General features: G+C 45.8%; 1 protein-coding gene across 1 annotated transcript in view; it reads left to right on the top strand.

The window, feature by feature from the left end:
* Positions 1-26,768, top strand: part of Micu1 (mitochondrial calcium uptake 1) — a 163,538-nt gene that overhangs the window by 85,168 nt on the left and 51,602 nt on the right. The window contains exons 7-8 of the mRNA XM_076557206.1: positions 7,324-7,406; positions 8,208-8,405. Coding sequence (XP_076413321.1) covers positions 7,324-7,406; positions 8,208-8,405 — 281 coding nt within the window. The remainder of the gene's footprint in view (positions 1-7,323; positions 7,407-8,207; positions 8,406-26,768) is intronic.

Here is a 26,768-nt window from a genome sequence, read left to right as displayed (position 1 = left end):
GTAAACAGAGCTTGGGTCTCCAAAGCGGTGACGTCAAGTTTAAATAATCAGAGGCTGTCTGCTCAGCTGTTGAAATAAAGCAGCGAGGCAGACCACTGACTGGGAGGTTCATGGTCTTAAGGTTTCCATGACTCAGAATTCTCAGCTACTGCACGTCAGTTACCTCATTACATTCTACAGCATCAGAACAAACAGTAAAGATGTGTGTGGGTCATAGTGCTTTGAGTGGAGAACCAAAGCAACTGAAAATCAAATCGCCTTGAGTGCAGCCTGTTCCTTTGTTCATCTTTCCATCAGTAACCAAAGAGCATCCTGGGGCAGCACCGGACTCCGCTGTGGACGAGTCGGGATTAGAGGTCCCGCCTTGCACATTTCCTGTAAATGTGCAGTGAGCAGAAGTGGCCCCTCGGGTGTGGCTGTGGTTGCTGCCATCTGATTGTTTGTTTGACTTGGTGGCTGCGGACAAAAGCATCAGAATGTGTAAGGTGTGCTCTGGGGTCGTGTAGGGCTGTCGTCGTTGCTACCATTAGTGTTACGGTATAAAACGATTACGATAATGGAGTCATAACTAGAGTAGACCTGATTGAGCTCCACAGCCAAGCAGCGAAAGATGGTCGTGTCCGTTTTCCAACATACAGACCACAGAAATCACGTAGGAAGTAGGTTCTGCTGTTTTAGAAGGGGAAAGCTGCATTGTTTCCTCTGTGAATAGGAAGTTTAAAAGAATGCTTGTCAGAGCCTTCCCGTGGAAGCAGGTTATGAGTGACCATAAAGCTAGGACTCCCGAAGCCTGCCAGAACAGCTGGATCTTAAAATCCCTGTGAAGTCTTCACAAAGGGAAGCAGGAGGCTCTCCAGACAGTTCCCCAACAGCATATATCGAAGGCACGCTGGTTTGGGGCTGGTTTATCTCGAGTGTTTTGATGCGGTCGGTGGATAACTGAACAGACTGAGGGAATTCCTGATGGGAGGACCTACCCTGATGGGCCAGGGGGCCCAAATAAGAATAGACAAGACAGGGCTGTCCAGCTTCCCTCTGCAGTGCCCAGGGTACAGCGGTGCAGCCTTGGCATGTCCTCACATGTTCCTTATAAGCCCTTGGAGTAGCCCCACAGACAGCCCACACTTGGTTCAGAGGACCCAAGCAGGACAGAAAATCGCAGGAGCTTGTACATATAGGGTGTTCTCTTGTTAGTAAAATGAATTTAACCTTTTTTTTTTTTTTTTTTTTTTTTTTTTTTTTTTTTTTGGTTTTTCGAGACAGGGTTTCTCTGTGTAGCTTTGCGCCTTTCCTGGAGCTCACTCGGTAGCCCAGGCTGGCCTCGAACTCACAGTGATCCGCCTGGCTCTGCCTCCCGAGTGCTGGGATTAAAGGCGTGCGCCACCAACGCCCGGCTGAATTTAACCTTTGTTGTAGGAGGAAATATTAACGATGGTTTGATAGGCAACTCATTTAGTCATTGAAATAATTGTGCACATGCCTTATGAAACTAAGAGGACAGTAAGAATGAAAGATCGTGGGACCAGCAAGGTGGCTCAGATATAGGGCGTTTGTCACCAAGCCTCAGAAGCTGAGTTGAGTCCCCGGGACCCTCATGGTGCAGGGGGAGAACTGACTCCGACAAAGATGTCCCCTGATTCCACATGTGTATTTTAATGCACGAACGCATGCACGTGCATGCGCGTGTGTACACACACACACACACACACACACACACACACACACATACACACATACATTCTGAATAAATATAAAATGAAACAGATGGGGCTGGCAGCCTCGCTCCGCTGGTGAAGGTGCTTGCGTCAAGCCTGACAACTGCATTCAGTCCCCAGAATCCACATGATAGAAGGAAAGAACCCCTCCTGAAAGTTGACCTCTAACCTACACACACACACACACACACACACACACACACACACACACACACACACACCCATATAAAATAAGTAAATGTAATGAAACAGAAGAATCAAAGACCATGATAAAGCTAAAATTACCAGCATCCGTTACTGTGCAATCAGAGGAGATGGATGGGGTGCGTGCGTGCGTGCGTGCGTGCGTACGTGCGTGGGAACACTGAGCTGGCTCTGGCCAGTTTCTCTTCATTGGCCTGTGCTCCTTCCGATGAGGTGTTTCTCCTCTGCTTCTGCTTTCCCGTTCCCCTGCTCCTTAGACACCTGCTCCCTGCCCTTCCACACCCTTCCCTCTACCCCCTCAGTTCTTTGGGGGGCAGCTCCATTTCAGACTCTTTGCAGCTAGCCACGTGACACCCCAGCAGCTCCCAGCTCTGACCTTCCAGCCTGCAGTCCACATCCCCACTGTCCCCTCCACATCTCCATCAGAACGGGCCCTGGAGCCCCTGAATCGGGCAGATCCCAGGGGCAGCAGTCTCATCTCCTCCCCCCCTCTTTTCCGTGTGTTCTATTTCCTCATTTGAGTGACACGTAAGTTACTCAGTCATCTAAGGCAGCCACGCTGCCATCTCTTCTCACGCTCACCCCCTCACAGCTGACTGATGATCGAGTTCTAGAATTTCTGCCTTCCTCAGGCACTTCAGGTTCATCGGCTCCTCTCCACTGGCACTACCGTCACCTCAGGTCACATCTTCAGCACGTACAAGAGCTGCTGTGACGTGCTCTGAAGGCGACTGCTTTTGCAGCTCGCCCTTCAACAGACAGATCCTCTGTGAATGCCCGATCGTGCCACTGTCCGGGGGTCTCCGTGGGGTCCGCTGTCCTTAAGCCCTCAGGATCACAGAAACCAGGCAGGTAGCATAGGTGAGCGCAGTGGGCCGAGCGTGGGACAGCAGGGGAGGATGGGACAGTGGAGCTCAGCCTCAGAAGGTTGAAAGACGTGGCACACGTCTCCGAGAGTCTCACGTTGCCTGTGGGTCTGTGTTCACACAGCCAAGCCTAACCTGCCAAGCAGCTGTCTGCAGGTTCTCTGTGAGACTGTCTCACAGAGGTGAGCACCTTGACGTCCTAGCCTTGTAGAGACTGACACCGCCCTAGCTGTGTTCTGTTGTTTGTTTTCAGGTCAGAACATCTCAGCATAAAAAGAATGTGCTGTTCCTGATGAGCGGCTCTGTGTTCCTGCTGGATCACAGTGTGAGGCTCGGAGGCCGGGGTCAGCAGTGGTCCAAGCCCACTCCAGGCCTGCCACGTGCCAGCTGTGGGGTTCTCACCTGGACATTTAACTGCTTTGAGTCTCGGTTTATTCCTCTGGGTGGGTGGGTTTGTGTGTGTGTTTGTGTGTTTGTGTGTTTGTTTGTTTGTTTGTTTGTTTGAACTCAACATTTTTTGAGCATAATATTTCAAGCAGAAAAGTGGCTATATTTATATTGAAAATATCCAGCCATTTTTATCATTTTGTTTCAATGCCAAAGAAGGCTCACTGTTGGCCCCACCACCTGATACTGATAAAAAACAAAATGCTTTTAAAGAGAAGAAATAACGCGTGTGACCCACACACATGCAGACTCTGCTCCTGGAATTGACTACATGGGTGGCCACGTGGGGACTGCTCAGATTCTGACAGGAAATAAAGTAAGAGGTATAGGAAGATGGTTGTAAAGGAAAAAAACTGTCTAGAACTATACCCAGAGTGGCAGCGCCCCTTCTTGCTGGGGCTAGGAGGAAGTTCAGGTTGTGCCTGTTACTCAAGTCCGGGTGACAGACCACTGTAAGCACATGCACTTCAGGAAGCCTCTGGCGACCGTGACAGGCCATGACTCTGGAGGGTATTTAGTTAGTACTTTCACTTTGCCAATCCTTTCTCGTGTGTGTGTGTGTGTGTGTGTGTGTGTGTGTGTGTGTGTGTGTGTGTGTCTTATGCACAGAGTCTTGGAGATCATTCCAAAAGGTAGGAAGAGAGATAATCATGCCTTACGGTTTACTACAAATGCATATCATCATACAGAAGCCATGTACCCTGAAACGTACAGAAGGTACAGGATGCTTTGGAGAATGCCATCGTCAGCTCAGGTGACCTGATTTTTGAATGGTGATCCTAACAGGCTTTTCCAGTTCCAGTACAGTTTGGTAAACTTTTCATTAGTGTCTTCCCATCTACATCCATCTCTCAGCCCTTGACATACTTACTTCCCAAGCCTGTGTGCTACTTAGTTACTGCCTGGCCTCTGCGGTGCTGGCTGGTCCTCAAGACCGAAATCAGATCCTTTGCATTGTGAGAGGAAGGCCCAGAAGAGGGATTCACCCTGTGACAAAGAAGAGGTTCCAGTTCACAAATCAGGATTAGAGTGGCCAACAACTGGTCTCAGACTCCTTCTGGAAGCCATCCGGAGCGACTTTGTCATTCTGGGTCAACAGTCCTTCATCTGTTGGAGTGAGAACATATCAATCACAGTCCTTGAAAAGGAGCCAGAGAAAAGTGCTTTGATATTTATCTGGGGTTAGGCATGATCCCAGCCTTCAGATAGAAGTGATCTAACCTGAATCCTTGCCTCCCTTCCTGTGTACCCACACCATAGACTGCAGGTTGCCGACCTTGGCAGAGGGGTCAGAGGCCAGCAGGGCATCAGGAACAGCTCCTCTTTGCTCAGGTTTTACTCAGTTTCACCAAACCCAGGTGAATGAAGCTCATGGTCTTCCCCCAGTAGCCACTTGCAGAGGGCTAGCCCGATGCTGCTGCTTGCCCTGGTCATCAAAGCCACCTTCGACGTCTTTCACAATACACAGCGGAGCAAATCTGCATTCGGCCCCAGCACCCTGCACACCCAGACAGTCATTTTTGGTTTTTCACGTTTTTTGTTTGTTTGTTTTGTCGGAGCTGAGGACTGAACCCAGGGCCTTGCACTTGCTAGGCAAGCGCTCTACCACTGAGCTAAGTCGCCAGCCCCTTGTTTGTTTTTTTATTTCATGTGTATGTGTGTTTTGCCTGTTTGTGTGTCCATACACCATTTACGAGCCAGGTGCTGGCAGAGGCTAGAAGAAGAATTCAGATCCCCCAGAACTGGAGTTACAGACAGTTATGAGCCATCATGTGGGGGCAGGAAATTCAGGTCTACTACAAGAGCAGCCAGTGCTCTTACCCTCTGAGCCATCTCTCTGGTCCCCTCTGTTTTGTTTTGTTCTTTAAACCTGTGAGATTGTAGATACGAAATCCACCAATAAATAGATAAGGTTATCCGTCTTAAGGCTTGACTCAAGCTGGGCATGGTAGCTTCTGCCGTTAATCCCAGCAGAGGCAGGTGGATCTATGTAAGTTTGAGGCCAGCCTAGTCTACATACTGAGTTACAGGCCAGCCAGGACTCCAAGATGAAACCATGTCTCTAAATAACTAAATAAATAAAAGATTGACATATACTAATATCTTACTAAAAGATTAGACAAAAAATTCTGAAAAGTGCCAGTAGCCGGTAATCCCTGAAGCTGTGAGTCAGAAGCAAGCAGACCTCTGTGAGTTCGAGGCCAGCCTGGTCTACAGAGCAAGTTCCAAGACGGCCAAGGATACACAGAGAAACTCTGTCTTGAAAAATATGAAAAAAGGAAAGAAAGAAGAAAAAAAGAAAGAGAGAGAGAGAAGTGCCAATAAACACATAAAAATCAAATTCTCCAAGCGGTGTCCTTCCCATCAATTGTAGCTGTGGCCTAAAGAGGAGGTAAGGACCAGGGATGGCGGTGCACTGGGGAGGCTGAGGCAAGAGGACCAAGAAACAGAGAAGGAACAGATCTCTTGGATGCCAGCATCAAGTGAAACAGACAATTGGAAGCTGAGGGGCCCAGGATTCCCCATGGCAGCTGAAGCCAGGAACTTTATAGCCACTGACTGGCCGAAAGGAGAATTGGCACCCAGGAAACACTGCTATCGCGGACTCACAACGGGGGTTTAAAGGGCTCTGAGTATGCAGCGTGTACAGAGCTCATCAGACATGCTTCTCCGTCTGTGTATAATCCTTACGTTTTATGGGTTTGGTTTTTTAGTAAAGATGATGACTGAAAACTTATTTAGTGGTATTAGGACAGATAGGACACTTATTTTGGTTTTGTCTCTAAAGCTCTGTGAGTTGGGAGCACAAAAGGAAGGGGTGGTAACTATCTTGGTTTTCTTTACCAGAACACTTAATAGCACGAAGGAGAACAGCCATTAATTTATGTTTCATTACAACACATGAAGTCTGTTAGTCGAATTTTGATTGCTCTGCAACACTGAAGACTGATGGAGGAGCTTCGATCATCACTTAAGGGAATGAGCATCTCAAGCTTTGTGTATTTTTATCTTTTTTTTTTTTTTAAGCTTTGACATTTAAGGATGCTCCACTTAGTAATTTGTGTATGCAGCTGGCATGTTGGAGTGGGGGCTGCCTGGCTTACAGAATGCCTTTCTGTCCTTCCAGAGAGCAGTGATAATGAGTAAACTCATGGAAGGGAGCAGCTTGAAACCGTCAAAGTAGACCGTGTACATAGAACAGGGCAGACTCTTAGAAAAGCGGAGTGGAAAGCTAGCTTGTTTAAAGGCAAGAGCAAAGGTCTAGACTCTGACATTCTTGCGTTACAGCAGTGTGTCTCGTGGTAGACAGACTTTCTCCATGCAGTAAATAATAGTGCGTTCAAAACAACATGGTGTACGTGCTCAGTATGTATAACCAGTAACAACCAAAAAGTGAAAAAGAGTATTGTACAGCTGATAGTGTGACATTTAAAAAGTCAAAGCTGAAGTTTTAAGAAAAAGGGCTCTGGTGCAGGAGAGATGGCTCAGTGGTTAGGATTACTGACTGCTCTGGAAGAGGACCCAGGTTAGATTCCCAGCCCCTACATGGCAGCTCACAACCAGCTGTTAACTCTAGTCCCAGGGAATCCGATGCCCTCTTCTGGCATCCACGGGCACTGCACACATACATACATACATACATACATACAGGCAAAACACCCATACATATAAAATGATCATTTTTAAAAAATGTTACAATCTTTTTTTTTTTTTTTTTTTTTTTGGTTTTTTGAGACAGGGTTTCTCTGCGTAGCTTTGCACCTTTCCTGGAACTCACTTGGTAGCCCAGGCTGGCCTCGAACTCACAGAGATCCGCCTGGCTCTGCCTCCCAAGTGCTGGGATTAAAGACCTGCGCCACCACCGCCCCATTTTTAAAAAATGTAAAGAGGGTTGAAATACACAAACAGACAACTGCTGTCTTTACTGGCCACAAAATCCTCTTGAGGTTCTGAGGAATTAAGCCTCGATCTCAACATTGTCACTTTATGGTTTGGGTATTATTTTAGTGTTAAGCCATCTTTCTGAAGTGATTTAACTTTTGACCTATGTATTCTTTCCATTTTCTTCCTTTGTTCTTTTCTACTTGCAGCTCCTCAGAGAAATTTTGAAATTGCTTTCAAGATGTTTGACTTGAATGGAGATGGAGAAGTGGACATGGAGGAGTTTGAGCAGGTGAGTGACGCCGACTTCCTGTTTTGACATTCTTAGCCAGTGGGGAGTGAGCAGTAAGTGCGGCCCTAGTGAGAGCTGTGGCGGCCACAGTCTTCCTAAGAAAGCTCACCTGCGTGTGGAGGCCGCCCTGGCTAGTCCTCAAAACGGACAGATCCCCCGCCTCTTCTTCCTTCATACCAACCGTGGATACCACAAGTCCTTCTGAAACACTCAGATGTCAAGACTTTGCAGATGGGGCTGGAGAGATTGGCTCAGTGGTTAAGAGCACTGGCTGTTCTAGAGGACCTGGATTCAGTCCCCGCACCCACATGGTGGCTCACCACCGTCTATAACTCTGGTCCTTGGGAATCCCAAGGCCCTCTTCTGGGCACCATCATCACACATGTGATGCACCAGCATATATGCAGGCCAAACACCCATACAATATAAAGTAATTTAAAACAGAAGTTTTGTATAGCCCATCTAGAGAGTGGATTGAGAAGTGTGGGGTGTTGAAACCTCCTGAGATACAATGTTACTGTGAGGATGGATGTCCTGCTTGTATGAGAGGTTCTGTACCCCACCTCTACCCCAAAACAAATCCTTGTTTTCTGAAGACAAGTTCTCCAGGAGGCTTCCTGAGTCAGAATCCTGGTTCTCCTCCTTGCTGCCGCTACTCAAATATGTGTGCCTCAGTCTCTTCATCTATGAAATGGGGATAATAGGACATAGCTCCTAAGATGGCTGTGTTGTGCAGTTGCAACCTTTCTTGTGTTTCACTGGCATAATGAGCCTCAGGGCGGTGATATGATTCTGTCGTAGGTTCAGAGCATCATTCGCTCCCAAACCAGCATGGGCATGCGTCACAGAGATCGTCCCACCACTGGGAACACCCTCAAGTCTGGCTTGTGTTCGGCCCTCACAACCTACTTTTTTGGAGCTGATCTCAAAGGGAAACTCACCATCAAAAACTTCCTGGAATTTCAGCGTAAACTTCAGCATGATGTTCTGAAGCTGGAGGTAGGTGTTGCCTGGACCAGGTGATCCCCCGTGTGCACGTAGAGCCTCGGAGTCAGGGGCCTGTACTCAAGGCTTTCTTACAGTCTCTCTCTCCAGCCCTAGAAACTGGTGGCTCTAAGCCTTAGGGCTGATCTGCGAGCCAGGAGCCGATGGGAAATGACATACTCTGCAGGAATTGTCATGGAGTCTATGGTTCTGGGACTAACACAAAAATGAAAACATTATAAATCTTAGCTGTCTTTGGATTCCCTATCTAAGGAGAAAGGAACTTAAGGGTCATTGCAGTCCCACCTCAACATGTTTGCAAGTTTTATGTTTATTGCATGGAAGACACCAGCATGTAGAGAGGAGAGGGGATAATAAATAGCCCTTTCTGTGAAAGTTTGCAGAGGTGGTAACAGCTGGAAACACGGAATGTCAGAAGGAAGATCTCTGTGCTCAGAGGTACAGAAGCGTCTCACTGTGTTTGAGGTTTATAGCTCAGTTTTCCATTCAGAATGTAGCTGGTCATGCTGTTCAGGCCCCAGACACCCCACCAGAGAGTGTTGATGTTTTCACAGTGTGTCTTGACCAAGTGGGTTTGGGGCTTGGGGGTATTGATTCTCTTCAGGGCATTCATTAAACGCCTTCTCTATGTGCTTTTGTCTAGCGACAAAAACGTTCTGATTTTTAGAGATTCCTAAAAATTCCTTTACAGCCTCCCTTTTCCAGCATAAGTCCTACTTCAATATTATTTGAAATTTCAAAACATTAAAGTCATTAAAAGCTCATGAAAAGAAAGGTACTGCTTCATTTTAAACCCTGTCTATTTCTTCTCTGCACTCTGATTTTCCCAATTCTCTGATTTCCCATCCCCACCTGACTCAGTTATGACAGTTTGGAAAACCGCAGGCTAATTCCAGTTATCTGAAAGAATGCTGTCTGATACTCATGATCTGGGAGGAAAAAATAGAAGGATGAATAAAATATTAGACGAAGCTTTAAAATTTGCTATTGTGTTAGTTTTTAAGTGATCTAATGAAGAGTCATTGCTGGCCATGATGCACATCTATAATCCTAGCACTTAGGAAACTGAGGCAGGAGGATTGCCATGAGTCTGAGGCAAATGTGGGCTACATAATGAGTCCCAGACCTGCCTGGGCTACATTGTGAGACCCTACCTCGAAAACAAAACACCAAGCTAGATTTATTAAGTAAGGTGCACCTGTAATTCTAGCCATCGGGAGATAGAGACAGGAGGGTCAGAAACTCAAGGCCATCTTCAGCTACATAGACAGTTGAAGGCCATCCCAAGCTACACGGGACCCTGGAATAGGTTTCTGCAGTTGCCCAGGACTTCTTATGGAGGCCTGCAATAACTACACGCACTGCGCCTGCGCCTGCGCCTGCGCCTGCGTTCAGGGTCCGCAGAGCTGTTGTAGCGCACTCTAACCCCCTCGCACTGGCGAAGCATGCACAGGCTGAGAAGGCATTACAAGTAGGCGAGCGTTCGATTTCCGAGGCTCTTCCCTGATACATGCAGAGGAACACGCCAGTCTAGTAAGTCACCAAGAAGATCCTAACAACTGAAGTGAAGCATGACATACTCAGCTCTCATTTAACCAGAAAGTTAATCATAATACCTCAGTTTTTAAATTTTTCTATTGTAGCTTTTTATTTTTATTTGTGGAGGTGAGGACCAGAGGTCAGCATATGGGAATCGATGGTTTTCTCTGAAAGCACCGTGTGTATCCTGGGTCTCTAACTTTGGTCATCAGCCTTGGTGGCAAGAGCCCTTACCCTCCGAGCTGTTTCTCCAGCCCCTAATAGTCTAGTTAGGTGCCATTTTGCTTTATTTGTTTGTTTGTTTGTTATCTGTTTATTTATTAATCTATTTATTTATTTACTTGGCGGAGTCTCACCATATAAATCTGGCTGTCCTGGAACTCGCTCTGTAGACCAGGCTGACCTCAACCACAGAGATCCACCTGCCTCTGTCTCCCCAGTGCTGGGGTTAAAGGTGCACCACCATGCCCAGCAACATTTTGCTTTCTTTAGCCATACATAGAGGACTGTCTTCCAAAAACAAAACGCAGGACTCTGGTTTTTGCCACTTACCTTACCACAGCAAACTTCTCAGAATGGAGAAAACCAGTCATTTAAACCTTAGGACTCAACTTCGTGTAAATGCTCACATTAGCACCGCTGGAGCATCCCTCATCCAAATGTTTGGCAACATTGGTGTTTTGGACTTTTTTTTTTTTTCATTTTATTTTTTTTATTATATATATATATATATACATATATATATATTTAATTTACTTTTCTTTTTGGATTTTGGAATATTTGCATGTGTGTAATGAGGTGTCTTAAGATGGAAGTTTACATTGAACTGTGTATTTTTATGTCTAAAATATGTATACTAGAGATGCTACAACTATATATAGTTTGTGTGTGCATATGTATGTATATACATATATGCATCATGCTGTGCCTTCATGAAATTTGTATTCTAACTGGAATATTTCAGTCTATTCCTCATGTAGAAGAAAGTAATAGACCCCATCCAAAAATTTTTTTATAAGGCTGTATGTTCTAGACTTTACATCCTATATCTAGACCCCTGGAATGCACACCAGACTGACCTTTACAAACATCATAACATCTGGCAATATAAATAGCTTAATTTCTCAGCTTTATAATTACAGTTTGACACAGAATACAGATCCATAAAACGCAGTTACAGGAGAAAGCTCTGCGTATGGCAGTACTTTAAGCAAACTTGAAAGAACAACACAGAGTCAACCCAGAGGGCACAGCAGGCGGCCACCTGACCTCAGTTTAGCTGAACACTCCTGGAAACACAAGTGGGAGTCTAAAGAGACAGCACAGGACTCTGGACTTTAGTCCTGGGGCTCAAAAGAACTGAAAGCCCACTAATGTGCCAGTTAGCAGTGAGGTAAAAACATATAGAAAAAGCAGGCGGCGGTGGCTCACGCCTTTAACCTTGCTCTTGGGAGGCAGAGACAGGTGAATCTCTGAGTTCGAGGCCAGCCTGGTCTATGGAGTGAGTTCTAGGACAGCTAGGGCTACATAGAGAAACCCTGTCTCAAAAAACAGAATAAAAAAAGAAAAAGAAAAGAAAACATTTAGAAGCTTGCGGCGGTGGTGCATGCCTTTAATCCCAGCACTTGGGAGGCAAAGCCAGGTGGATCTCTGTGAGTTCGAGGCCAGCCTGGTCTATAGAGCAAGATCCAGGACAGGCACCAAAACTACACAGAAAAACCCTGTCTCGAAAAATGGGAAAAAAAAATTACAGAAAAGATGAGAGATTTCATGCATGCATTCCTATATAGAGCCATAATGGAAATCCTATCTCTGATAATTATCTCAAGCACTGTATTGTCTTTGTCATTGATTTAGGATTATTTGTAGGCTTTGGACCAGGAAATACCAAGACAGTTCCTACTTTCTAGTTAGAAGGTCCTCATATGAGGGAGCCAATAGATGGTTTTTATTGGGGGAATCCCAGATTAATATTGAGTAAGTGTAGTGTGAACAGTTATTCTCCCTGAATCCGTTCTTTCCACATGACACGGCCTAGTGACTAAAGACCTCTGTTTCCCCAGCTCTCTTTCAAGCTTTCCTCCACCAGTGCAGGGTCTTCCCAACTAGATACGTCTCCCTTTGAGCAAGTGTAACTAGCGGACAGGCCATTGGCTCTAGCACCAGTGAGACCTCTGATAAAACTTCATTTCCATACCTTCCCGACTGTGGTATGTGATGAATTCAGTGTTCTCTCAGAGTCTGGCTCTCATTCATAAAATGCTTAAATGAGTCAGTGTTTTGTTGTGGCCTGAATCATGTCCCTCCAGAATTCATGAGCTACAGCCTGTTACAGTTTGGATTTGAAATGTCTCTGTAGGTTAATGTTTTGGATGCAGGGTCCCCAGCTTGTGACACTATTCTAAAGGCCGTGGAGCCTTTGGAGACAGGGCCTGGCTGGTGGATGTAGGTCCCCAGGAGCAAGCCTTCGAAGGTTATCCCCACCTCTGGCTCCAGCCTGACTCTCTCCATTTCCAGGCCTGGCCCGTGAGAACAGCCCTCACCTCAGGCTTTTGCCGACACTGGCCGAGCTGTTCCCCGCACTGTGCCTCCCAACCTTGAGGAGCTGAAACATACACCAAAAGCTTTTCTCCCTAAGCTGGTTCTGTCAGGGTATTTAGTCGCCATGGTGGAAAAGTAACACAAGCCCTTAACACCGGCATCTCAGAATACAGCTATATTCAGAGTCAGGGCGGGACAGGTAATTAAGTTCAAAGAAGGCTACTCAATGGTCCAGATCCATCCGACTTGTGCCTTTCTGGGGAAAGAAAATGTGGGCACACCAAGAGACACCAGGACACACATGCACCAAGAGGAGATGCACTCTGGACAGCTACCTGCAGACCAAGAGGAGTGCCACAGAGGAGACAGTGCCATTTAGACCTTCCAGAACTGTGAGAAAGTGGATTTCTGTTATTTAAGCCATCCAGTTAGAGAATTTTGTCAGGGCAGCCCTGCCACACCAGTGACCACAACGAGTCTTGTGCTTTAGTGTCTCGGCCCTGGTGTCTATGGTTGTACTGATTGGTTGGGTGTTCCGTTTGCCGATGTCCTTAGACAGATCCTAGGCGGTAGCACAAGTCATCCCAACTGAAAGACCAAGAGGCTTTTCTTTGATTTTGAAATCATTTTCTGAGAAGACGTCTGGAAATGGCAGCAATTTTTGTGTTTATGAAACACTTTTAATTTCCCTTTTCAAAGTTTGGGTGATTTCTCCCTTCACTGAGCATGAAATAAAATCTCATCATCACACTAAGAGGCAAGTGGAAGTGATTAATAAATCTCAATACCTTTGGTTTGGGCTTCATAATTCCATTATTCTTTCTGTCTCTTACTAGTTTATTTCATGGCTTATCTCCTTTAAAACTTGAGATCAAGGAGATTTATAGTTCCATTTAGTTGGTCTTTTCTGCCTTTTTCTCAGAAAGGCAGTGTTGGAAGTCAAGTTTAATCCATCACTCTGCTTTCCAGAAGGGTGAGACAATGAGAAGTCTGTGAGCATGATACTAAATGCCTGCTCTGGTCGAGGCACTGTGCATACATTAACTTGTTTTGAGACAGGGTCTCTTTGTGTAGCCTTGGCCAGCCTGGAACTCCCAGAGATCAGCATGCTGTTGCCTGCTGAGTGCCGGGATTAAAACCATGCACACCGTGCCCAGCTGACCATTTTTAATCCTCACCAACTCCATCAGAGTTGGGAGCTATAACCATACCATAGGTGTAGAAACTGATACTCAAAGGGATGAAAGTCACAGCTGTTTTGTGGTAGTGTCAGGATTCCAAGCCAGGTGCATTCCATGCTAACTTTCAGACTAAGCTATTTCTGCTTATGACTTGATTTTTATTTTTTTTTTTTTCTCTTAGCCTATGCTAAGGTTTCTATGGGACTTAAAACAGTTTGGATTTTAGTGGCAAAAAAAGACCGAAGTTCTATTTTTCTGCCTTCTCCATCAGTCCATTTTCCTGGCTCCTTGCTACCCGGTACCACTCTTAGGACTGAGAAGAAATACCCTGTTATCTACTGTTTATAAGCTATTACCTAAAATAGCTATTGTTAAGGTCCTGGAGAAGTCCCTCAAAAGACCACCATCCACATATGCAGTCAGCAAGAGCGTATTTATTCCAGCATGCCCACACAAAGGCACAATGGCGAGGATCCTGAGAGGAGCCCACAGGCTCCTTTTAAGCACAGCCAATGGGAGTTCCTAGGGCAGTTAGGTCACTTTAGATATTATTGGCTCAAGCAAGTGGCCATCATATTAGTGAATTTTAATTGGCTAGGGTTAGTCAAGGGCTGGTTTAGGCTACAGCTTTTCCATTTGGGAGCAGGCCTGGACAAGTCCCAGGCCCTGTCCTTGAACTGCCATGGAGGCTGGCTAGCCTAGTATGTGCTGACTGTGGGGGCTGGCTCAGTGGTCCAGGCTTGGTACATCTTATCTCCCTTGTCCCTGTTGTCAGGGGTATTAGTGATTAACTGCCCTTTGTTCGTGGCTCTCTCAGAAATTGCTTATTCAGTCTCAGGAAACTGAAATTGAGGCCTGATCTCTGCGAGAAGACTGAGCAGCCTGTTACGGCGTCTACTCGGTCCTCTCAGCTGTATAGTCATAAGAAATGATAGCAGGTTAAACTATAATGTTTGAGTGCTCTTAAATTCCAATGGCATTTGTTTCATTCTGCCCCCCCCCCCTATTTGAGAACACCACCAATGGGCTGGAGAAATGGCTGAGTGGTTAAGAGCACTGGCTGCTCTTTCAGAGGACCTGGGCTCAGTTCCCGGCACCCATATGGCAGCTCCTAACTGCCCATATCATAGCTCAAGTTCCAGGGGATCTGATACCCTCTTCCAGCCTCTAAGGATAACAACCAAACGTGGTGCACTGATACACTGGCAAGCTAAACACCCATCACATAAAGTTTAATTTAAGAGAGAGAGAGAGAGAGAGAGAGAGAGAGAGAGAGAGAACAGCAGCAGCAAAAACACGGTTTTAAAGAAGTGATGTAAGAATACAAAGTTACTTTTTTAAAATTCTTTTTAGGTTAAGAATTCCATCTAAGGCTACCAGAAATTATAGTGAGTTGAGTTCCTTGGAGACAGGTGCCAAGTCTAAGTCAAGTTAATATATTCGTTGATTTCATGAAGACTATATAGCAAGAAAGGTGTCAATCAAAATGAAAGGTAGAAAATTCTTTGAAAGATAATGGTTAATTTTAATTTGGGGGAAAGGTGGAGGAAAGGAGCTGTCATGTCGAAGAGAAGTAAAAACTAATTTATACAAGAAAAAAGACTGTACCTAGAATCTGCAACAAAGAAACTGGGAAATAAGGGGAGGGGTCTGTATGGATATTGTGTAGCCAACCAGTCACACTGTGGTGCCTCAGGAAGCATGAGCGTCAGCTACCTGCAGATAAATTAGGTACAGGTCAAAGAACAATAACCGTCTTCTGTTTCTGGTCTTCAAAAAGTATTGGCATTAACTAAACTTGTTCAATAAGGGGAAGAAGGGGGCCATAAAAATATGCTAATTATCACAGCTATCAATAAAAACAGAGGGCGAGCAAAATGGCTGGGGGAGTAAGGATGCTTTTGGTCCAAGTTCAACTCCCAGTGCCATGTAAAGCTAGAAGGGGAGAACTGGCTCTACAATGTTGTCCTCTGACCACCACATGGGCACCGTGGCAGACGGGCCTCCACACACCGTCATATACACCCATCATCCACACAGACACCACATGGGCACCGTGGCAGATGGGCCTCCACACACCGTCATATACACACATCATCCACCCAGACACCACATGGGCACCATGGCAGACGGGCCTCCACACACCGTCATATACACACATCATCCACACAGACACCACATGGGCACCGTGGCAGACGGGCCTCCACACACCGTCATATACACACATCATCCACACAGACACAACATCCACTCAGTCGTAATAAATAAATTGTTAAAAGGGAGAATGGAAAAAATGAGAGTTAATCTGAATTTATTTTATATATATATATGTATATATATATATATATATATATGTATGTATGTATGTATGTATTTACCCTCCTCCTACCCTAAGAGTAAACTCAGGTTCTCAGGCTTGGTGGAAAGTGTGTTTACGTACCAGCTGTCTGCTGGCCTGTTGCTGTTGTTACTGTTTTCAGTGCTGGGACCTAACCCTAAGTTTGGCCTAAGCTGTGCGAGTGCTCTGCCACTGTGCAGGGTTTCTCTGTGTAGCCCTGGCTGTCCTGGAACTTTCTCTGCAGCCCATGCTGGCCTTGAACTCACAGAGATCCACCTGCCTCTGCCTCCCGAGTGCTGGGATTAAAGGTGTGCGCCACCACAACCAGCAAGAAGCATTTTTAAAACGTCAAAGTGCATGTTTAAATCTATCAAAGCATACCTCTGTGTACTCATCTCTTGCTCTAATGATGCCATTGCCTACAAGAGACAGACTTAACACAAAGGCAGAGATCACAGCAGAAGGGCTTTCCACCGGGTGCTTCCTGGAACTAGAATGTTCTGAGTAGTCCTCCCTTGGTAGTCCTCTTTGGTAGTTCTCACTCGGTATCCGTTGATAGTCCTCCCTTGGTAGTCTTCACAGTCTAGGTGTGTGTTGCTTTTTGTTTTTTGTCCACGTGTTTTCTGGAATAAATGACTCCAGATGTGAAATCTATGATTTCTTTATTATTTGTTTTTACTTTGTCATTTGAAGACCGGATTTCTCAGTGTAGCCCTGACTGGCCTGATATACATTATGTAGACCAAGGTGGCCTCAAACTTGTGCCGATTCTCCTAGCTCTGCCTTCCAAGTACTGGTTTATAAGCATGTGCCACCAGGCCTGCACCATGGCACCAGGTCCAGAGTTGACACTTTTTTAATGTTTTATTTGTTTAATGTGCATACATGTTTTACCTGCATGTATGTCTGTGGGAGACCATCAGATCCCCTGGAACTGGAGTTACAGACAGTTGTGAGCCACCATGTGGGTGCTGGGAATTGAACTCAGGACCTCTAGAAGAGCAGCCAGTGCTCCTAACCTCTGACCCATCTCTCCAGCCCCCCAGAGTTGGCTCTTAATTACATGCAAGAAAACAAAATGGAGTTTTCATTGGGATTGCTTTCTCTTTTACTCTTTCGCTTCTACAAAGCAAAATATAGGTAATAATAAATTTATAGTTTCTTATTCCATCCTTGGTTTTAACTTGAATTATTCAATAAAGGGTACTTTACTCCTTTAAGTATTTATAACTTTAATAAGCAAAGTATATATTTAAAGGTTTGGGGGTTTTTGTTTTGTTTTGTTTTAAGAAAAAAGACCTATTAAGATAATAATAGTAGTAGTCTCCTTTCTTGTAAAATGCAACTTTTATATCTAGTTATAAAACTAAAGGCATTTTTACTAATTATTTTTTCCTTTGAGAAAAAGCACTTACTCAACATGAACGGCTTTATTCTTGTCAAAGTGTTGAGAGCGAGCATTTCCTGAAATGTAAAAAAGGGGCCTGTGTCGCTTTCAGCAGAAACTGGATGTTAACAAATCATTGCAGATTGTAGGGCAGGGACTGGAGAGGTGACCTGGAGACAGAGCACTGGCTGCTCTTGCAAGGATCTGGGTTCAATTCGCAGTACCCACCAGGTGGCTCTGGGGGATCCGATGCCCTCTTCTGGCTTCCATGGATAACAGGCACACTCACGGAGCACAGACATAATGCAGACGAAACACCATACACATAATATTAAAATGCAGAAGCTAAGTGTAGGGAATAGAAAATCAAAACTTCTGTATGTCTTCACCTAGGAAACTCTTCTTAAACAATATGATTATTCCAAACTACATACATACATATATGTGAGTGCATATTTACATATATGCACATGTATGTGCTCACATATATGTGTGTAGCTTTATTTTTTTCTCTTTCAAGCTCTTTATTTTGCTGTCTCATTCCTTAAATCTAGAGTATTATCCACAAAAAAGTCAACAAATTGCATCAGTAGCATGATCCATGCATGTTAGCAATTGACTACAAAGATGGAAGATTTTTGTTATTGTTGTTGTTTTGGGGTTTTTTGTTTGTTTGTTTGGTTGGTTGGTTTTTGATTTTTGATACAAGGTCTTACTATGTAGCTTTAGCCATCCTGGAACTCATAGACACCCACCTACCTCTGGCCCCCACTGCTGAAATTAAAGATGTGCGCCACTACACCTAGCTCTGGAACCTAGGATTTTAAAGAACTGATCACTGCTTTAAAAATTAGATCATCCCAGGCAGTGGTGGTGCACACCTTTAATCCTAGCACTCGGGGGCGGGCAGGGCCAAAGGTGAGGAGCTCAGGTTCATCCCTCAGCTATGTACTGAATTTGAAGCCAGCCTGGGCTACATGAGAGCCTGTCTCAAAAAAAAAGGTAAAGATAGATAATAATTTTCCCTGATGGTTTTTATTTATTTATTTTATTTTATTTTATTTTATTTTTTTTAGGGGTGGGAGCATCTCAGGGTAGCAGAGTCTCTTTGTTGTCCAGGCCAATGTAAACCTGGGCTCAGGCATCTTCCTGCCGTGGCCTTCTGAGAAGGGAGAGCTACAGGCATGTGCTACCATGCCTGGCAGTGGACATAGCTCTTAAAAGGCCTTAGCCCTTCTCAGTCAGATTAATCACTTAAATACCAAGAACTCTTAGAGGCCTGTCTTCCGCTGATTTTCAGGTAACTTTGCAATTCCGAAGTCAATGGTACGGCAGTGATACCTTTAGAATATTTGACAGTTTCCAGGATTTTTCTGTCATCCGGTATCCTTAATGTTACATTCTAAATTCATTTTAAACCGGCCACCTGAAAAAAAAAAGTCGAAATCATGAATAAATCATGAAGATTTGATCTTCCTCCTGGGAAACTTCTCTTGACTGTCGCTCAGAGTCTCTGCAGCCCTTTTTCAGTAGAACACAAGTCCTTCTCAACTTAGGAGCTCGGTTCGAGTGTTTTCAAAATTCGTAGGTCATCCATTTTGGAACTCGGGGCCAGGGATAGTTAGGGTTTTACTTCCAGTTACAAGTGAATTTTCACACAATAGAGTTGAAATGCACGCAGAAAATGGAGAGCAGTCTGGGGAAGGGTGAGTACAGATTCATGGTTCACTATTAAACCTCTACATGCTCCTAGATGGAGTGCTCTGTGGCTGTCAATCTGTAGCACTGCCCTGCCTATTAACAGCAGACCAATGTAAACTGCGTGATGCATGCACCAGCCAGCATCCCTTGGCCCTTTACCTTGAGCGAGGCCCTGTTGTAAGTGCTTCTGTTCCTTGTCTCATTTGATCTCCACAGTGCTGTGAGGTTGATAGTGTAATCCCCCACATTTAAGAAGTGTGGAAACTGCCATAGGTGTGCACCACAACACCTAGCTCACTTGCTAACCTATTGCTAGACACATCTGCCCATGCCAGGCCATGGGGGTGCACACCTTTAAGTCCAGCACTCTAGAGGCAGAGACAGGCGGATCTCTGATTGTGGCCAGCCTGGTCTACAGAGCGAGATCCAGGACAGGCAGAGATACACAGAGAAAACCCTGTCTAGTGAGGAGGGAGGAAGAAGTATGGAAACTGAGGCACAAAGAGGTTAAATAATTTGCCCCAAATTCACACACACTGATTCCCGACAGTCCAGATCTTCCAACTTGGACTAGCCTGTCAGGATCTGCACTCAGTGTTGATAATAAAAAAACAAGTAAAACATTGCTCTCAGCTTCCAAAGGTAAGATGAATGAACCAGCATTTTGTTTATTTTGCTGCAGCCCTGGTTAGTCTAAATTTGATAATTCTCCTAGCCTCAGCTCCCACCTGCTGAGGTTATCTATCAGCATGCACCACCACACCCAGCTCCAGACACATTTCTCACAGTGTTCCATGTACTCCCTAGTGGCTGAGATAGTGTCTGGTCCAAGTATGAACCGGGATGTGTAAATCCGTCTGTGAGGTCAGAGGACAGGAGTCTGCTCAGGGGCATTTTATGTGTTGCCCTTGACTCTGAGATGCATTCTGTCTGAAGAACACACTGGTCTGTTGTCATTTGTTCTTTTTCCTGGCGTGGAAAGGAGCAGAGAGGCAGGCAGGGTGAGTAACTCTGGGACTGCAGCCAGGAAAGAGTGACGGAGAGAGAATGACCTTTCTGACCAAGTTTGTCCCAGACCAGACTTGAACTGATGACTCTCCTGGTGTTCTCCTGTACCCTCAAAGCCGCTTCTGCAGAAATACAAGAGGGGTGTGCAGACAGACAGACAGACAGAGAGAGAGCAACATTAGTGGGCAAGATCACTGAAAAGAAACTTGTAGGTTTCCCCAAGACCTAGCTGGACCTAGAGACAGACTAAATTTGGGCTCCTGGTCAGCCTTCACTGGGAAGCTTGCTAGGCATGGTGACCGAGTCCTGGAATACCAGCAGACAGGAGGGGAAGGCAGGCTGGCCAGCATGAGCTAGCTGTACGTCCTTTCTAAAGTAAAATAAAACAACAAAGCATGAGCGAGCTTCAAGTAACATCTAGGGTATCTGAGTTTGTTTCTCTCTCTCTCTCATACACACACATACACACACACACACACACAACACACAGAGAGAGAGAGAGAGAGAGAGAGAGAGAGAGAGAGAGAGAGAGAGAGAGAGCAGTCTTTAGCTGCAGATGCCTTTTAGAAGTAATGTCTTTAGATTTCAAGAGGAAACGCTTAAGAAAAACGGCAATCGTTAACCTCTAGTATGTTGGAGTCTCTGGAGTCTAGACGGTATCTTAGGAGCCAGAACCAGCCTTGCAGTAACTCATGAATAAATAATACATTGCGCACACCCTGTTGACTTGATGTTCTGAGCAAATGCCACGTTAGAGGGTCGTATCATCTCCCGAGTTCAGTTAACGGCGTAGAAACGGACGTCCCTCGAGTCTCTCATTTCTCATTACTTTTCTTCCGAATGTCTTCTCTGCCTCCAGACCGATGCTCTCCTGTCTGCTTTCTGCCAGTCTGCCCCACAGGGGCATGAATGTCTTTTCTTATTAAAGCTTAGACTAATGAAATATAAACTACTGCAGTCATTTCTTAGAGAGAAAGAAAGACTTGGGGAAGTAGAGGAAGCAAAGATGCATCTTGAGGAACTGGAGCAGCTGCAGAGATGGGAGGAAGTGAAGATGGGCGTCCTAGAGAAGACAGCAGGGGACCACCAAGTGCTCTGTGTGCTGAGTTGGGGCGTGGGCGCCGTGCAGTTCAGGAACACACTAAGGTCTGAGCCTCTAGAAAGATCTACTGGTACTGTGTGGATTAGCAAAGAGGGAAAAGCCTATTAAATGGTTATAGTGTTTATCCAAGGAGAAATCAATAAGGTAATCTTAGGAAAGAGAGGAGGAAGAAAGGGGTTAGTTTGAGAAATCCTTAGTGAAAGGTATTTCTGGATCGGCATCTAGAAAAGGAGAGAAGAGGAGAGTAGCCACCTGGGTTCTTAGGAAAGTGCTGAGTTAGTTCTGTTTGGACATCATCAGGTTGATGGGCTTTTAGGGTGGGCATGAGACAGGATCTCCCTAAACAGGCCAAGCTGGCCTCCAGCTCATGATAGCCTCTTGAGGGCTGAGGTTATAGGTCTGTGCCAGAGTGCTGAGCTCAGGCTGAAGTACCGATGGACACCTCAGGAGGTTTGTCAGGAAGTGGTTGGGCACATGAGCTTGGCATTCAGAGTAATGATACAGCGGGAGATGTAGAGGATCCCCAGCGCGTGGCTTCTGTGGGTCTAGGAGCCCAAAGAAGGCTGGTCGATTTCCCTAAAGAACAAAAAGAAGCCAGGGACAGAATTGCTGTTGTGCAGAATGAGGAAGAGGAGCCTGGGAAGGAACGGGCCTCCAGGAGAGCTCCCTTGTGTCCACGGGAGAGGTGCAGTGCAACAGTGAAGGCACTAGACAGCTGACCGAGTGCACAGGCAGCTGGAGAGAGACCACGATGGGAAGTGTGTTCTGCGTCGGTGTCACGTGCTTCGAGCAGCTTTCCCTGGCCTCTCTGTCCATCCATTCATCCATTCATCTGTGTGTGTGGAGGGGCGGGTTGTTAATCGATTGCTTTTACAAGTTCACATATGTACACTTTTCAGGCTGACCATTCTCACCTCCCACCTCCCAACCACCCCTGTCCACCCTCCCACAAATCTTTGTTGACCATTCACGTTTCCTGACATTGTTTTGTGACCCACCAAGATTAACCAGGGGCCATCTGTGTGACCATGGGTTTGGCTTGGTGAACTCGGCACAGGACCCACAACTAAAAACAGGGATTTTTCTCCTCTCCCAGAACCTAGCAATAGCCTAGAGGTAAAGGGTATGGTCCCATGGATATTTGTGGGGGTTGCTGTAGTTTATCTTATCTTGTGTATGGGTGTTTGCTCCGCGTATATGTCTATGTATAACATACATGCCTAGTGCCTTTGAAGGCCAGAAGAAGACTTTAGATCCCCTAGATCTAGAGTTACAGACATTTGCAAGCTACCCTGTGGATGCTGAGAATTGAACACAGATCTTCGGGAAGAACAGCCAGTGCTCTTAATCACTAAGCCAACTCAGTAGCCCCAGTATTAGTGTTTTTCGAGACAAAATATCACTCTGTAGCCCAAGCATGTCTTACATTTGTGGTGGTGCAAGAGGCTAAGACAGGCACATGCCACCTATTTAAATCTGGTCTTCCCCCCAATCCTTGTCCACTGATGCATGAGGCAATGGGTTATTTAACTTGTTCACTTTTTAATCCCTTAGTCCATGGTTAGCACAGAATAGGCTCATGATAAGTATTTCACTATAAATAGAATAACCCATTAGAATAACTGGTATACAATAATAATGTTTGTATTTTTTAATGGGTTTAAATTTTAATTTTCCTTCTGTGACCTTGGAAGCTGTGCTGGCTAGTTTTATGTCAACTTGACACAGACTAGACTCAGTCGGGAAGACGAAACCTTAGTTGAGAAAAAATGTCCCCACCAGATTGACCTGTGGTACATTCTCTTGATTAGTGATTGATGCAGGGGCGGGGGCCCAGCTCATTGTGGGTGGTGCCAGCCCTGGGCCGGTGGTCCTGGGAGCTATTCAAAAGCAGGCTGAGCAAGGCAGTAAGCAGCTCCCCTCCATGGCCTCTGCACCAGCGCCTGCCTCCAGGTTCCTGCCCTGATTTCTCCAGATTGGACTCTGATATCAAATTGTAAACTATAATAACCCTTTCCTCCCCAAAGTGCTTTTAGTCATGGTGTTTTATCCTGGCACCAGAAGCCCTGACTAAGACAGGAGCCTAGTCTGTTTTACAGAATGGAGGTAAGGCTGGCCCTCGGGCAGGTATGCAGCCCCCATCCTGCCCGTTTCTTCATCCTCATGTGGCCACTGACTTGTCACCCCGCTGCTGACTGCCCTCTGCGCCTCAGAATGCTCTGCCACAGCCCACCAGTGTCTCCTGCGCATCTTTCATTATTCAAAGAGGAAATGAGGGGGAAAGCAGCGACCTGGACTTCCCGTCCATTCTTAGTCTGTGCAGCTTTGCAGCCTTCAAGATTTGGAAGATGACCAGAAAATCGCTCACTTTACAGCCGTTATATTGATCCAGATTTTAATGTCCTAGACCAGGGGTGCAGCCCCTGGGGTGCATCCAGGGACCCTTTGACAGGGGTCATATATCAGATACTTATAACATTATGATTCATGACAGTAGCAAAATTACAGTTAAGAAGTGGCAACAAAAATAATTTTATGAGAGGCAGACGGATCTCTGTGAGTTCAAGGCTAGCCTGCACTACAGAGTGAGTTCTAGGAAAGGCGCAAAGCTACACAGAAACCCTGTCTCAAAAAAAAAAAATTATGGTTGGAGGTCACACAACATGAAGAACTGTATTGAAGGGTCGCAGCATGAAGGGTCGCAGCATTAAGAAGGTTGAGAACCACTGCTTCTCTCGAGGATTTCTAACCTATTTTTTTACTCCAGAATTCTATGGTTCTGGGTAGAAATGGAGCCTTTGGCATGGGATATGGAGTCAAAAATCTATTTTTTGTTTGTTTGTTTTGCTATTTGTTGTTTGGTTTGGGGGACAGGGTTTCTCTGTGTAGCCTTGGCTGTCCTGGAACTCGCTCTGTAGACCAGGCTGACCTCGAACTCAGAGATCCACCTGCCTCTGCCTCCTGAGTTTGGGATTAAAGGTGTGCACCACCACTGCCCAGCTTAGAGCCAAAATCTTGAGCCTCTTTTTTCCTTCTTTTAATTTCTCCAGTTTGTGAAGGCTCTTACAGCTCTTCACACTTGCTACAGTTGGAAACAAAACACAACATAATAGGATGTCAGTAATTTTCAGTGTATTCAAATAATATAAATATAATAAATAAGTAAATGAGGTATATTGAATTCATTGCTCTGGAAGATACCAGTGAACTATTTTGATAATATTTTCAAATTTCCGTGCAGATATCTCGCGATGAATGATATTGGAAATTAAGTAGTGTGAATCCCTGTAGTCTAGCTGCTCAGGAGGTTGATTCAGAATGGTGAGCTTGGGAGTTCACCAAGGCAGCCTGAGCAACACAATGAGACCCTATCTCTAAAATGAAGAAAGAGGAGCTGGAAAGATGGCTCTCTGATTAAAAGCAATGGCTGCTCTTCCAGAAGACCCAGGTTCAATTCCTAGCACCCACATGGTAGCTCACAACCGTCTGTAACTCCAGTGCCAGGGGTTTTGACACCCTTTCTGGGCTCCATGAGTATGCACCTGATACACAGACATACATGCAGACACAACACCCGTGTGTGTGTGTGTGTGTGTGTGTGTGTGTGTGTGTGTGTGTGTGTGTAATTTTTAAATAAATACAATAATAGTCTTCTTAAATAGATTAGGATGGCCACTTCCTCTTTACTGGACATTGTATACGAAATTGCTGTTATCATTGATCAGGATATTAATGGATCCTGTTGTACCTTCAGTGCAGAAGTTACAATTGTTTTAATGGATTTTCTGTGCATTCTATAACTAACTAATCTTCAACCATTGGCAAAGAGAAGGCTGAGAATATGGCTCAGTGGTAGAGCACTTGCCTAGCATGTGTGAGAATTCCCGTCACCAAGGGGAAAAAAGACAAAGAGCAATTCTTGAAGTGTCCCACTTGTGTAGTAAAATTACCGTAACCGTCTGGGAGGTGACAGTGATTTTGTGGTCTCATTTTCTCTCACATTCTCAATGCTATTGAGGGTGAATTAGTCAGTAAGGGCACAGAAGGTGGGTCGGTCAGTAAAGCGCCTGCTTTATAGGCCTGAGGCCCTAAGTGTGACCCCGGAATCCAAGGGAGGAAGTCAGGCATTTGAGCACATGCTTGTAATCCCAGCGCTTGGCGAGGGGGATGCAGACCCTTGGAGCACTCTGGCCGGCCAGCCTAGTCTACTTGGCAAGCTCCAGGCCAGTAAGAGACCATGTCTCCAAAAGCAAGGTCGATGGTGCCTCTTAAGGAAAGGTACCCAAGGTTGTCCCCTGGATGCCATATACATAGACATACATGTATACCTGCACACACACATACACACACACACACTCATGAAAAGTGAATACTTTCACCTAATTTAACAGCTGTTACTGTCTAAGGCAGTGTCCGCGATGCCGGGACTCGGCTCTGCCTCTGGTATCCTCACGAGTAGACGTTCCTGCTTAGACTCATTTCCCACACAGGAAATGAAATGGCTTCTACCACCTCACCTCCAAAGGCAAAGCACTGCAGCCCCGTATTAGTTAACCATTATCGTATGAGAAATTACCCTAATTAATCCGCAGCCGGTGACTTGTAGCATATATCAGCTAGAAAATTAATGAGGTATATTGAGTTCATTGTGCTGGAAGATAGGAATCGATTGTTTGGCCAGCCTAAAACAGCAGATATATCACAGAGTTTCCAGGGACCGGAAGCCAGAGGCAGTCAAGCTCGCCCACACAGCTCCACACAGAAGGCTTGGTTCGGTTCCTCCCCAACCCCACTCTGTGAACCTCTTCCTAGATTCTCAGGATATGGCCACGGCCTCTCCCTGGGCTCAGACTGATCCTGGTCCTCTGCTGGCATGGCCCACACAAGCCTGAGTGTTAGGAGAAGGGGAACGCCGGCGGCCATCTTTCTGACTTTGACCACCTTCCCCAGAGTACAAGGTTGGCTTTAGGAAGCCGGAGCCCAGACCAGTCAGTTCCAGTGGCGCGCTGCTTTCCAGTGTTCCTGTCTCGCGCACCGGGCCCCATCCCTCCTTCTCCCAGGGGTTTCTCTTCCCAGTGGTGATGTTATTTTAGATGGATCATGGCCTCTCTGTGGCAGCTGGCACTGCGCAAACTCCCCGGAGTCCTCCGCGCGTCTCATTAACTTTGAATCTAGTGAACAGGGAAGTGTGTTCCTTCACTCCTAGAAGACAGATGCTACTCTATGGGAGTTAAGCACCGTACATCACCCGCTTCTCTCTGTATCCTGAAAAGCCCAGCCTCCTGTGCTTATGATCCAGGCTGCCCACGTGCTTCAGGCACGGCCCCTTCCTTCTCCAAGAACAAGGTCTCCCTCAGCAGCTTCTGCATCCGCAAGGAAACTGTCTCGAAACCTCGGTACTGAGTCTCCCCCATGGCTCCTAGGAGGAGAGCCTTAGACCAGGCAAGCCCCTGTTGTGCCGCGCACCGTGATTTGTGGCTGCCGTTTACAGCGCACATTCTAGGCATTGCAAACAAATGCCGCTGCACAGTCAAAGCAGTATGTAGTATGCAAATGTTTT

This window comes from Peromyscus maniculatus, chromosome 21 (assembly GCF_049852395.1).
Source record: "Peromyscus maniculatus bairdii isolate BWxNUB_F1_BW_parent chromosome 21, HU_Pman_BW_mat_3.1, whole genome shotgun sequence".
Lineage (NCBI taxonomy): Eukaryota > Metazoa > Chordata > Mammalia > Rodentia > Cricetidae > Peromyscus > Peromyscus maniculatus.
Note: the sequence above shows the minus strand (reverse complement) of the source record. Positions and strands in the feature narration are given on the sequence as shown.